General features: G+C 33.6%; 2 protein-coding genes and 1 pseudogene across 2 annotated transcripts; 1 reads left to right on the top strand and 2 right to left on the bottom strand.

Moving 5' to 3' along the window:
* Nucleotides 1–233: 233 nt before the first annotated feature.
* On the bottom strand, nt 234–1,332 carry LOC141845744 (reticulon-like protein B9). The gene is made up of 5 exons (XM_074733740.1): nt 1,143–1,332; nt 879–1,059; nt 652–793; nt 502–571; nt 234–403 (listed from the first exon to the last, which is right to left on the bottom strand). Exons 1-5 carry the CDS (start codon nt 1,330–1,332, stop codon nt 234–236), a joined length of 753 nt encoding a protein of 250 aa, XP_074589841.1.
* Nucleotides 1,333–5,329: 3,997 nt separating this feature from the next.
* On the top strand, nt 5,330–10,790 carry LOC141846132 (putative protein phosphatase 2C 3). Its single transcript, XM_074734127.1, has 8 exons — nt 5,330–5,669; nt 8,189–8,360; nt 8,456–8,609; nt 8,695–8,758; nt 8,847–8,954; nt 9,193–9,318; nt 9,471–9,703; nt 10,330–10,790. Exons 1-8 carry the CDS (start codon nt 5,409–5,411, stop codon nt 10,544–10,546), a joined length of 1,335 nt encoding a protein of 444 aa, XP_074590228.1. The 5' UTR covers nt 5,330–5,408; the 3' UTR covers nt 10,547–10,790.
* Nucleotides 10,791–11,699: 909 nt separating this feature from the next.
* LOC141846007 (zinc finger BED domain-containing protein RICESLEEPER 1-like) lies at nt 11,700–13,064 on the bottom strand (annotated as a pseudogene).
* Between the last annotated feature and the right edge of the window lie 1,393 nt (nt 13,065–14,457).

The raw sequence follows: 14,457 nt of genomic DNA, 5'->3' as shown, positions 1-14,457 counted from the left end.
CCTATTTATCCCCTCTTTAAATTTTATTTTATTATTTATTTATTTCTATTTTGTATCATAAACCACCTAGAATAGCTAGTATTATTATTTTTACTATATTTGTCGATTTATCAAATACACCATTAGAATTTTTATTTTGAGTTGCCAATAAATAGTAAAGAGAATATATCAGTCATAGCAGAGTTTATTAACAAAGATTAAATCAATAACAAATCTCAAACGTTACAATTAAATTATTTGAACTTCTTCTCCTTCACTGGTCCTCTTGGAATCTTGTTAAGAAACTTGGAGTCTATCTTCTCGTAAAACACCTGCAAATCGCGGCTCCCTTTCCTTGCTAAAGTTTTAACTTCATCCTCGTATCGCTCATACAATGCTGGCACTGTATGGGCACAAAGAAGACCTGAAATTAAAACACACACACACAAATTAAATACGTAACAAATGCATATATGCCGAACTCGAAGTTTGTTTGTTTGTCATCGATCGAATGCTGCTTACTAAGATATAAGAGGCTCAGAGAACTGCAAAAGCTTCCTATTTCAGAAACCAGCCAAAGTAAGGCAATTGCCTGAAGAAGGAGGAGACAGTTTCAGCACATACAATGTAACAATCAGTCGACAATATAATTCATATATATATATACTATACCAAGAGAAACGTTTTGAGATCTTTTCCGCGCGCGATATCTTGAAGGGTAGACGCGAATCCACTTATCTTGGAATGCAAGGACGATGTTAGCTCTTTGAAGGCATGCTCAGATAGAATGATCTCAGGGATTTTTGGAGGACTTCTGCAGTATGTATCGGATAGGAATTATATATAAATTATGATTTTGGGGTGAACAAGAGAAAAGAAAATATGTAGAATGTTGTTACCTATCAGTTAGAGTTGCAAAGTTAGACCAAATGAAGATTACAAGCATCGTCGAGATGGTGGTGTAGCACATAAGTGTAAGGAAATGGTACTCAGCCACCTCAAACATAAACCATACGACCGTCGCACCAGTTAAGATCCCGGCCGATAAGTATTTGTTCCTCCATAGCAGCACATCAGCAACTGCAAGAACAGGCATCACATCAGGAACGACGTACACTACTACTTGAGATAGATCCTGCAGGAAAAGAAATGGAATGGCTTACCTTTTCCTCCACCTAGGTGATCATGAAGGGACCTCTTGGTCTTGGGCCTGTCGTCGCCCTTCCTTTTAGCAGCAGCAGCGACGACCGTGTTGGTGACGGGGGAAGAGGCGATGGAGGTGGCAGTGGCGGCGGTGGCAGTGGCCTTTGGTGGCTCATCGGATTCGGAATCGTAAATGATGTGAGGTGACATGGCTCCAATGGTGGATGGCAGATAGCTAGCTAGAATCAAACTAAGTTGTTGGTCACTTATCAAGAACTTTTAGATTCTAATCTTATTTGTTAAGAATTTGAGCAAAGGGATAGCTTTTACATATGGCTGGCTGCCTGGCTTTCTTGGACACGAATCAAGAATTATATATATATATTTATATATATATATATATATATATATATATTGCTTCGATCATACATCTACAAAATATTTTGTAACTCTTAATCCTGCTAATCTCGGCAACCTCCAATTCAGAATTAATCAACAAGAAATTTGTGAATTAACATCCTCGATCGATCAGAATGCATGCATCTACTCTCCAAGGAATTAAGGGCGTACGCAAAGGATAGGAAGCAATTAAGCAAGAGAAATTTGAAATGAAGGGCAAGGAATCAGTTGATTGCCTAGAGGAGGGCCATAAGAAACCAAACATGAATTCATTTATATTTTTTATTCGTTAAGAGGCCCCATGTTGGTTTAGGCATTTTACTCAAGCGACAGACTCGTCGAAGAGGAAGCTAGGCAGCCTTGGCTAGGTGTTCAAGAGAAAGGAACATACATGGGGCCAGATTAACTTATTTTCTTTGTTTAAAATATTTATTTCTATACTTATTATTATGTGGATCGAGTATATAAAAGAAGTCTAGAGTTCTATATTTTAATCATCTGAATGAATATAATTTCTAATTTTGTTTCTTTATGTAAGAATTTTCTCTAAGTGAGATTATTCTCTTCTTTGCTTCATCAGTTTTATTTCTTGGATGGTTTGAGAGTTTGAAGTTAGTGTATCAGAGTTGAAGCCTAATGGTTCGATTTTGATACTAGTAATTATCTCCATTATCCATCATCTTCAAACTTTAGCTCCGTCTTTATTCATGACTCGATCATTCGCAATCAAACACCTAATTTATATAGTACCATATATGCTAATTATGATCTGTGCATCTGTTATCAGCCAGCTTATGTCAAGATCATGGAATCCAAAATCTATTTTTAAGTTACAGTAGTCCCACCTTTCCATTTCTTATTTGAGAAGCGAGGAGAAGATAGATAGATAGATAGTTATTATTATTTATTATTAGTACTGTTCTTGTTTGCTAAATTCAATCATGCATTTTGGGAAGACAAACACAACTAAATTTTGCTTTCTATTTAATTTCCTCCCATTTCAGCAGTCTAATTCCTTGTCAAAACCTACAAGCTCATTGTTGATTGATGTACATGGACAAATATTTGGACATCAATTATTATTTAGTGATTTTTCCCTAGCAAACATGAATAACCCACATAATTTCACTAGTCCTCCCGTGATACCCCTTTCAAAAATTATAAATTAATTATATTCATTTATTATATATATTATCAACCTATTATTATTATTAATTTAATTTAAAACAATTAATCAAATATTAAATTGATTTAGTTACAAAAGTATCTAGGATTGGACCAAGAGTAATATAGTAAATATTAAATTAGGTTATACACTAAAATTTTCAACTAAATAAATTTTGTTGCATTATCTAAGGTTAAATCAAATAATATTATATTTTATTTTATTTCTCATAACCTTTGTTATATGATTACTTGGTAATTGTATAACCAACGTTATGCATGATAACTTGAACCAAACGCACCTTTACGGTTCACCGTTTGAACCATCAGTTCACGGTTCGTTACGATTCTAGATTATTATTATTTAAAAATTATAAATTTATAATATATATATATATATATATATACAAAGAAAGGATTGTGCTTATTTAAGTTGTCTATGTATCTCTTACCATTTTAAATGAGTAACCCAAAGCTTAGAAGTATCGCCATCAATATTTCTTTATGTCTCGAGTGTTGGAACTTGCTTAGACTTATCATTGATAAATTGAATATCATAATCCTCATTCGGATTTAACTATTTTCTTATATCTCTTCAAGATCGAGATGATGAACCTTTCTCTTTCCATTATAATTGTTGAATTGGAGTAGAAATGATCGAGATTTTGAAATATTTGAGAGTAGAGAAGATGGTGTGGCAAGGATGAAATGAGCTCCTTATTTATATAATTTAAAAAATAACTAACACTAAATCATAGTCATTGATCAAAAAATGATCAAATAATCTTAATCGTTAAAAAAAATAAAACCCCCTCTCTCCCAACGATCGGAATTACTTTTACTCATTCTCTCTAATTTTTAAATCACACTAGTATATATAAACGAATTGATACATAATACAGAGAGTTGAAAGAAATTATTACTCTCTTACTCTTCTTCCAACTATTAAGCATAGTAATAAAGTGAAAGAAAACTATTGATTAATTATTAAATAATTAATTAATATATAAGAATATCAATAGTTATAGTCAAGTTGATTAAGATCTAGGACCCATTTCATGGGCAGGTCTAGTACAACTCTTTTTTTTTTTTTTGGACTAATGTCATGTTTATCCTTAAGTGTAGATTAAAGAAGGAAAAAAAAAATAATAGTGGATAAAAATTCTCACTAGAAAAGGAAAAGATCCAAGTAATGCTTAGCTACAAGCTCTTCATAAGGTTGCCTTCGCTCACGACGATCATGTAGACGACAGACTTATAAGGTAGCGGTGGCATTGTAGAGTATAAACCTAACTATAAGCTCTTTGCAAGGCCGCACGAACTCGCAAAAACCTCATGGCAAGGTATGTTCTTTGTGAGACTGTCGCGAGCCAACAAACTTGCTTTGCATCTCTTACTAATCACTAGTTTGTTTGAGCACACAAAGAAGAATTAGGATTGTTAGAGTTGATGAAAAGGAAAGTCAGTTCCATCCGATTTGAGGTGGATGAATTTTTTTTATAAAAATAATCTACTTATGGATTTGTTTCTTTAATTTTACATCAAATAAATGAAAAAAAAATGTCACTCTCGTACCTACCGTCTATTCTTTTCTTAGTAAACAAGGTGTCAAAATTTACCTATTGAGTTGCAGAGCTCTTGACTGGTGCCATTTGGGCTTCCTAATTGGAAGCCCATTATGCTTTTAACTTTTGGAGCCTTAATTAAGGGCTGGTAGGTAGCCCAAAAATTGAGCCATTACTTCCCTTAATTCCATCTAATAAATTAGCCCAGCTTCACTTCATCCACTTTTTATTTGCATACATGTATATTCCACTCCTTCGTAAAATTCATCGTCCCAATAGTCCCACACGATTGACTATATGTATATTCCACTTTCACTTTATGTTACGGTGCAATTGTAAAAAAAAATGAGATGGACTCTTTAGAATCTCATTTGTGATATATGATATTTGAGAAATTTAAAAATTAAAATTTATTTATATTTTCTGATTTATTAAAATTTCATGCGACCCATATATATTTTCGTTAATATTTAATATTTATATATTTATTTGTTTCTCAATTTACCTCTTCGTAGATAGTTGTGAGATCATTAGGATGGCGAATTTTATTTTTTTATAAAAGAAATTTCATACCATTTAATTTCATATGGTACATTAACTCTCTATTCACTTAAAAATTCAATTTATAATAATTTATTCATAAAATAGTCCTCCATACCTCTTTTCAACTAATTATTTTTCAAAACTAGTTTCCGATATTACTTTGCTAATGAGCAGACCATCCTTACAAAAATTGCTTCGCAATCATTAACTGCACCATGATGGCATTTTAATGGACAATTTTTTATTTTGTTGCTTTAGTTTTGCTTTAATCAATCTCACTTTTTCATTATACATAATGGCATTTTGAATATTTAATTATTATTATTATTTTTATTATTGTTAACCTTCTTCACTCAATCTCGGCAGCTGCTGTAGCGCCAACTGTTATCAATGGTGGATTAGATTTAGCTTCCATCGGCAACCATTAGATATTATTATTATTATTATTATTATTATTATTATTATTATTATTATATTATTTCCCCCGATTTGTTTAAAGGAGGGAGAGTCGGCATTTCCGCGTTGGCGTTGGCCTCGGTGTTTGATGATTTCCTCTACTTCTTCTTCTTCCCTTCCTCTTCCCTTCTTCCGCGCCCACCAGATCTGCGCCCTTTGATGCTTCTCTACCCGGCGGAGATGGCGGACGAGGCAGTGGGGGAGGGTTGCAGGGAAGGGCGGCCTCGCCGCGCCGGGAGCGGCAGCATGGTACCGCTGGCGCAGCTGATCGGGGAGGAGGCGAGGATGGAGAAGGCCGAACGACCGCGCGTGCGTTACGGATGCGCCGCGCAGTCGAAGAAAGGGGAGGACTACTTCCTTATTCGGACCGATTGCGAGCGCGTCGCCGGCGACCCCTCCTCCTCTTTCTCCGTCTTCGCGGTAGGCTCCGGATCCCACTTTCTCTTGAGCTGCCCTGTTGGATCGCTCAATTAACGAATGAATCCAGTAGTTTTCCTCTTTCGATTCGGTTTGGGACAATTTTTTCTGTTCATGGTCTACTAGGGAAGGGAAACTACCCTAGTTTTGTAGTGGCACAACTCGCAGTATCGCTGCAGTTTAGGCATGCTCTTAGTTTCTTCCAAAACAGGAACATTAGGCACAATCCTTGTGAATATGTTTTTTTTGATAAAGCTACTACTTAATGCCTTCAGAATATTTATCATGATCAAGACGGCTCTAAGCCATTTTAAGCTAATAAATTAAACGATATAGGTGTGTTGTCTTAATCAAACAAGATTAAGACCTCGCTCGATCCACAATGACCTTGCTTAAATGTTAGTGAGTGAGAGAAATACAGGTGATCGTGGAGTCTAACTAGTGATAGTATGGCTGAATAAATGATCCTTGATCTTGTGCTAAATCTCAAAATACGGCAAGATTAAGAAATTTAAGAGAGCAACGAAGACTCTCTCTCCTTCCCATGTGAGTTTTCTAGGAATCAAGCTCAATGAAGACTCTCTTTCCTTCCCGTGTGTGTTTTCTGGGAATCAAATTGGATTAAAGGGGAAGTTAAATGGGTCAAGTTTTTAGAGTCATCTCAATTTGATCAAATTTTAGTTCTATTTAATCCACTTACATCTTAATTTGACCATATCAATTTGACCAAATTTTAATGAATTTCATAAATTATATAATGTGATCTAACTAATGTCTTTAAATCTATATTTTCCTAAACTTCTCCTTAATCTTTATGTTACCGATTTCTCAAAAAAAAAAAAAAAGATTGGTCATTGTCAATAGTAATCCGACTCTGGTGATGTATATCGCTATCAGTTGATTTCGCCTACTATGATCAGCCACACGTGATAATGCTCAGAGATTTTTTTTTCCACAGGAACATCCTAAAATGGTTATTTAGAAAGAAAAAAAGAAGCCATCATGAGATAGTTATCACTATTATTCTCAGATAAGTTTAACATGATGATGTATATACGTCTCCTCATTTTCTCTCAAAGAACACCTAATAAGTAACCCAAAGAACAAACTTGATGCAAATATTGTTGATTGGTCTGTATTATGAGTTTATATGAGTACTGAGTACTCTTATGGATTTAGAAAAAGAACTCAAATGTCTAAAATGTGCATTAACTCTGTTCTTTTATCACAGTCACCAGAAAAATCATTTGGAGATGTTATGTATACAAATTTGATTAAGATCTTATTCACAAACACATTATATATGACTTGTGTTATTTATGAATCTCTCATTTTATCATTTGGAGATGTTATGTATACAAATTTGATTAAGATCTTATTCACAAACACATTATATATGACTTGTGTTATTTATGAGTCTCTCATTTTCTCTAGTGTTTTTCCTTTGGTGGAATGAGAAGTTCAGTGAAGATTGAAAAGATAGTTTAAGCATGGAGGCAAAGATCTTTATCTTCATTTTATTGAGTCATGAGACATCTTTCTTTATCAGTTTTTTTTTTTCAAAAGTTTGAAGCTTTAACTATTTGGCCATTTAATCTTTTGATTGTAAGTTTTCAACTAGTTCAATCTGACTTCATGATGATGCCACAGATGTTCCATTAACAAATAGAAAAATATATATTTAAATATATATCAATGCTACATGAAAATCTATGACAATATTATATATACACATATATCGTGTGAGCAACAACCAATATACATACAATCAAACACATGTTTGAATCAAAGCTATGTTCATTGGAGTTTCTTATGGTATCATTTTGCTCAGAACCATTGTAGCCTAAAAGCTAAAATTTCAACTTCAAATAGATTCATTCTCAAAGCATGAGCCAAATTCCTCTAAAAATATTCTAGTGTTGAAGGAAGAACCAATTGAGAAACAAATCACACTAAAGGAGATGTTGAGAGATAAGAGTTTTTTTTCTACCCTTAAGGCAACGTAATTCATCGCATGATGCTGATGACTTTGTCCATTATGCTAGAGCCAGTTTATTAACTTTCTCATCAGATAATCATATGCTTCAGTTGTAAAATCTCAACATTGATCTCATGAAAGTTGCACTATTGTTTTATTTAGAAGGTGAATGATATCAAAAGTTAAAAGGTGATTTGATTCAAAGAGAAAGGAGGTTGTTGATATCTTTAACCTAGGATTTTTCAGTTTCTCTTATTCTTGAGGGCATTGCTGTTTTTGTTTGTTTTAAATTTATTGTATATATGTGTGATATACATATGCATGTGTTGAAGGATTGTTCATTTGGCCACACTTATCGGAACAGGGTTTTTACTAAGTTATTCTCTGCATTATGAAACAGGAAATCAGACAAGGTCAATGAGTATATTTTTTTTGCCAATTATTTGGAAATAAAACTTTTTATATTTTGTATAAGTCAGATGCCTCATGCAGATTAGTCAAACTATATATTTCAATAAACTGATCTATAATCATTTTATTTCAGGTCCTCGATGGGCATAATGGTAATGCTGCAGCAATATATACAAGAGATAACTTGTTGAATCACGTTATGTGTGCAATTCCTCATGGGCTTGGTCGGGAAGAATGGCTTCAAGCTCTACCTCGTGCTTTGGTAGCTGGTTTTGTTAAGACTGATAAAGAATTCCAGAGAAAAGGCCTGCTTCATTTCCCTTTTCTAGAGATTTGCTTTTTTAGGTTCTTCACATACATACGAATTTCTTATTTCTATTTGTTCTTTTTTGTTTTTCAGGACAAACATCTGGAACCACAGTGACATTTGTAATAATTCATGGATGGACAATTACTGTTGCTTCAGTAGGAGACTCTCGATGCATCTTAGATGCACAAGGAGGGGTGATTTCTGCACTTACTGTTGATCATAGGCTTGAAGAAAATGTTGAAGAGTGTGTATTGATGCTGTTTATTTTTTCATAAGCAGCAATTAGATAGTGTTTCCTATATTTCATAGAAAATGATGTTCCTTGACAGGCGGGAACGGGTTACTGCCAGCGGAGGTGAAGTAGGGAGACTCAACATTGTTGGTGGTGCTGAGGTGGGGTTTATTTGATTTTCATGAAAAGAATCACATTGAATGACAAAATTAACATTTCATTTTGCTTTGGTGGCCATGGACACTCTAGATTGGCCCCCTTCGTTGTTGGCCAGGAGGGTTATGCTTATCCAGATCAATAGGAGATATGGATGTCGGGGAATTTATTGTCCCCATTCCTTATGTCAAGCAAGTCAAGGTATTATCTTGCTTCTAGCTTCTTTTTCCATTCATAAAGTTCAAATAGACTGAAGACATCAATGCGTGAAAGATGGTTCCATGGGTTTAAACATTCAACTAAGTTATCATGCCTGAATTCACCGAGCATGCGACCTAGTGGATGCGTGCTATTGCTGCTTCTTTTTGGTTCTTCTGGATTTAGATCCTTAGTCATTTCATTATTTAACTTGACCTAAAGATCTTTAGTTTTATGTCAGCTGACAAATGCCGGAGGAAGACTTATAATTGCTTCAGATGGTATATGGGATGCTCTCACTTCTGAAATGGCTGCAAACTCATGCCGAGGTTTACCTGCAGAGCTTGCTGCCAGACAAGTTGTAAAAGTAACTAGTTGTAAAATTTTGCCATTTGTATCTCAGATTTATTCCATCATTCTCTCAAATTAATTATGATCGATCTTTTTATAATCAATGATTTCTATATAATCTTAATTAACTAATTTTCTACCTGTTTATTTTGGGTGATAACCAAGCAGGAAGCACTTAGGACAAGGGGTTTGAAGGATGATACAACTTGCATTGTCGTCGACATTACTCAACCTGATCATTCAGAGCCACCTCAATCTCCACCAAAAAAGATGAACAAATTCAAGTCTTTCATCTTCAGAAAAAAGTCAAAAGATTCTGCTAATAAGCTACCTAAGAAATTATCTGCTGTTAGTATAGTTGAAGAAATATTTGAAGAAGGATCAGCAATGCTTTCTGAAAGGTAAGTGTTCAATGAACCATATAGAGTAGTTTAATAAGCTTCATGTCCAATGTGAGCTTATTCTATTATCCAGTTAATAATTCTCTTATAATAAAGCTATGTATAAACAAAGGAGGTTAATTGTTTCTAAAATATATCTACCCCTATCATGTCCTTATGTTTAGCGTGTTTAAGATTTAAGAACTTTTTTATATTAAATTTATAGTGTCTAGTAACTGGCTGACTATTGATTATGCACCATGCTATATTGATTCACATATAATAACTTAAATTTGGAGGAAAATATTTGTGTCTCTCTTGGTTGAAAACTCACTTTTTGAAAATCACTCCATTTTTCTTTTTGCAAGTTTCTTTCAAATTGTATAAGGTACTAAATCAGACCTCGTATTACTGTATGGAGACACCAACTTGGTTTCTGAAGCATCCTTTGTCAGTGTATTAGTTCTTTCGACCATTTTGCTGTCGTCCTGAACATATTATTTGATTGTGACAATACTGCAACCTAATACTACTGTTGGACTTCTTGGTCTATAGTTTATACACAATCGTACTGTTGCAGCATGATTTTCTTTTCAAAATTCATCTCCATGCAAGTCTTGATTCCACACTTTAATCGTGCTTTTCAGGCTAGGGAATGACCCATCTGCAGAAAAAACATCCAATATGTTCACATGTGCTATATGCCAGGCAGAACTTGCTCCAAGTGAAGGTGCATCAGCTCACGCTGGCTCCATCTTCTCCACCAGCTCAAAGCCATGGGAAGGACCCTTCCTCTGCACGGATTGCCGCAACAAAAAGGATGCTATGGAAGGCAAACGCCCAAGTGGAGTTAAAGTGTTGTGACTCCCACCTTCATCTCAGTTATTTTTAGTTATTGTGTATTCATTTGCTGCCATTTTTTTCGGCTGGCTGCATCATTATTTCATTCAGGGGGTCGAAGAGGCATCCATGTATCTACAAAGCGATGCGTTGTTTTGATCTATGAAGGTGGCTATTCTGTTTTTAAACTTTTGTCTGTGAACCAGGAGTATTGTAGTGGCTGTTAATGCGTATTGCAATTAATACTGCATATAGTTTGATTTTCTTATTGTCCCCAAAATGTCCGAGAGTTTCAGTAGCCGAAATGCTTTTCAAAAAAATTATTCTTGATGATATCTTCAATTTTTTGTTAATTGGATTGTTCCAATATTGTTGTAACTTGAAGGTAGGAATTGTCAATGCTGCGAGTTATGTACCACTTGGCAATGCAACATGTGGATAATAAAAAAAAAAAAATCACATTTACAATAAAACACGCCCACACGACTTAACGAGTACACTCACCAAACTGAAAATTACTGAGGAAAAAGTCGACTATCTTGGTCCAGCTTTCGTCATTGCCATAGATCTTCTAACGAATGGTTCGATATAAACCAATTCTACATGACCTCTACGGGCAAACACACTCTTTAAATCTTAAAATCACCCTAGGCGTGAAGACCTAAAATATTCCTCCATTTATATTAGAGCTGTCAAATAGGCCGATCCATGGCGGAACGGGTCAATCTATAAAAAATTCAACACCGACGAAGCAGGGCGAGCCGACTCACCATCTCAAGGGATTATAAAATTTCCAACTGAATCCAATTCAAGACAAGTTGTGGGTTAAACGGATCAACCCATGGGCTTAAAAACATATATACATAATAAAATAATTATTTAGTCAGAATCTCTATTTTTTGCAATTTAATTTTGTGACTTACCATTGTAGACCCGTAGAGTTCACAAGTTCATGCATATGAAGGAGAATATAAATATATATAATCAAATATATTTAACTAAGACTTCACAAAGACTCCAAGACTCATATTTAACCAACAGTGCAAATTTAATCAAAAGGAATAACCTAAAACTTCACCACAAAGAGGATCTATCCACACAACACACATCATGCATCATTTACATAATCAAATAGTTCAATAAAGTCTATGAAACTAAACAAATAATATAATATTTTTTAAATTTTATCAATCATGGCATCATTCATATCAAGTTCTTTTAATTCTCCTCCATCTCCTTTCTCTTCATCAATATCCTCTTCTAGAGTATTTGATCCCTATTTGAACAATGTTATCTGATGCTTGCATTGTCTTCATTACCTTTATCTACATATAAAATACACAAAGATAAAATAATTAAAAATAAAATCATAATGAACTAATTATCAACTAAGTCAAGAACATAACTAAAGTAAACAAAATTACCAATAGTATAACTATGTAACCAATTATGAGTGCAAATAAGAACTGACACTTTTTCATGAAGGGTGCAACTTCTATACTTAGTAAGCGCACGAGCACCAATGGAAAAAGTTGATTTTATGCAACCGTAGTTATAGAAATAGCTAAAACATCACATGCCATTAGTGCAAGGGTTGGGTACCGATGCTTTTGATTCTTCCAATGCTCTAAAACATCCAAATATTGATAATATACAAATTCGAGTTTTGGCTCCTCCAAATAGATATCCAATTGAGATTTTCCAGCACTTGTAATTATTTGACTTTCATATGCTATCATTTCCTATATTAGTTGGAATAGTAATAACAAGAAATATAAATCAATTAGAGAATACAAGAAAAAAATATTAAAGTATTTAAATCAAAGATTCTTTTGTTCTTTCCTTTAACTCCTCCACTTTGAGGATGTGTATGTATGGTAGAAGAAGAATGTGGTTGTGAAGAACTTGTTTTGTTAGTATTAGAATACTGGTCAAAATGCTTATATAATTTTGTCTTCACAAGTTCCATCTTCTTTTGGCATTTAAGAAAATCACTTTCAACCTTCGAATAAAAAAACTCCAACATCAAAAGCTTTATTCATGGGTCAAGAATAGCCCCAAATGCAAGCACCATGCTATACTGAGTCCAACACTTATCAAGCTTCTCCATCATTCTTTTACACATATAACTTATCACTTCATTTTCATTCGATAAGTTTTCCCTTAACAGAACTTCAATCTTCCAAACTTACATAAAATATAAATTTGATGTAGGATAAGAAGAACTAGAGATCAAATTGGTAGTGTCATAAAATGGCTCAAGGAACTCACAAAATTTCTCTCCTCTTTTCCACTCTTCACTTGAAGGCCAATATTTATAATTCTTATCATTAAATTAAAGAGAAGCAAAAGCTTTTTTATATTTGATGACATTATCCAGCATTAAATATGTTGAGTTTCAACGAGTAGGCATATCCAATCGTAAGCCAATATTGATATCAATGTTACCAATTGCTTGTACACATTCTCCAAACTTCTTCATCCTAGTCTTTGAACCTTTAACATACTTGATCGACTCTCTAATTTTATTCAAAGCTATAGCAGTAACTTTCAAACCTTCTTGGACAATGAAATTTAATATATGAGCAGAACAACAAATATGAAAAAACTCACCATCACACAATAAGTTATCATACAAAGAGAGTTGCTCTTTCAAATGAACTTGCATGTTGTCATTACTAGATGTATTATTCAATGTCAAAGAGAAAACTTTTTTCTCAACCCCCCATTCCTTCAAAAATTCAAACAATTTTGTAGCTAATTCAACTCCTGAGTGTGGAGGAGACATATGAGAAAAATTAAGTATTTAACTATTCAATTTTCAATCATTATCAACAAAATGAACAGTCAAGCAAATGTAACCCTCACTAGTGCACACCGTCCACAAATCTAAAGTTAAACAAACTTTATTATGTATAGTAGCCAAAACATACTTGAGTTCTCTTTCTCCCTCAAGTAGATTCAGTTAATATCAGAAATAAGACTATTTCTAGAAATACAAACAACATCAGGATTTATGTACTTCATCCATGCTCTAATATCTTCATATTCAACAAATGAAAATGATAAATCATGTCTTATGATTGCACAAGCCAATAACTCATGTGAAATCTTTTGGTCTATTTTCTTAAATCTCATCTTCCCATCCTGATCAAGAATCATTTGCCCTACATCATAGAACTTTAATTTGTTACAAATTTTAAAATGATGCCATAACGTAGAAGTTCCATAATGTTTACCCCCACATTTATACTATTTTTACACCCATTACATTCATCTTGATGTATGTTATCAATCCCTATGATTTTCTTAAAATACACTCAAATATCAGAAGTTTCTCTAGACTTTTTAGGTGACCCCTTATCCTGTTTAGTACTTTCCAATTCATCAACATCTAAACTAATAGTTTGCTTTTGAGAAGTAGAACCCATTTGAAAATCAATCTGTAATAAAAAAAATATAAAATCAATCAAACACAAAAAATGTCAATAGCGGAACAATAAAAACTTATTTTTGTGTTACCCCTCTGTATCTCAATAAAAACAAATCAAAACTTGGCTCTTCTAAAACCATGTCTTCTCAAAGATATGTTGAGTGCCAAAAGAGAGAACTAGATGAAATATTATTGCAGAATAAATGTTAAAACATTCTATATTTTCAGATTGAGAGTATAGTAAATCTTAATTGACATTTAAAAGGCAAAAATCTAATTTGCATAGTTTATACAAATACAAATTCCTATAAAAAAATTCAGACTTCACAGTTCACATAATTACACTCAAAATACCAACAGTTTTAAGCATCAAATCAATTGGTCAAATTCTACAAGCAAACAAGTTTTGCTCATCATTGGGGAAAAGATTGATGCTAATTGCAAGGATTCCAAACTTGATAATCAAGCAAATAGTGAAACAGAAGGAAACCAGAGTTTATGT

The sequence above is a fragment of the Curcuma longa genome, chromosome 15 (assembly GCF_044706935.1).
Source record: "Curcuma longa cultivar G26 ecotype Majalengka, Jawa Barat chromosome 15, ITB_CL_G26_1.1, whole genome shotgun sequence".
Classification (NCBI taxonomy): Eukaryota; Viridiplantae; Streptophyta; class Magnoliopsida; order Zingiberales; family Zingiberaceae; genus Curcuma; species Curcuma longa.
This window is presented reverse-complemented; position numbering and strand designations above follow the sequence as displayed.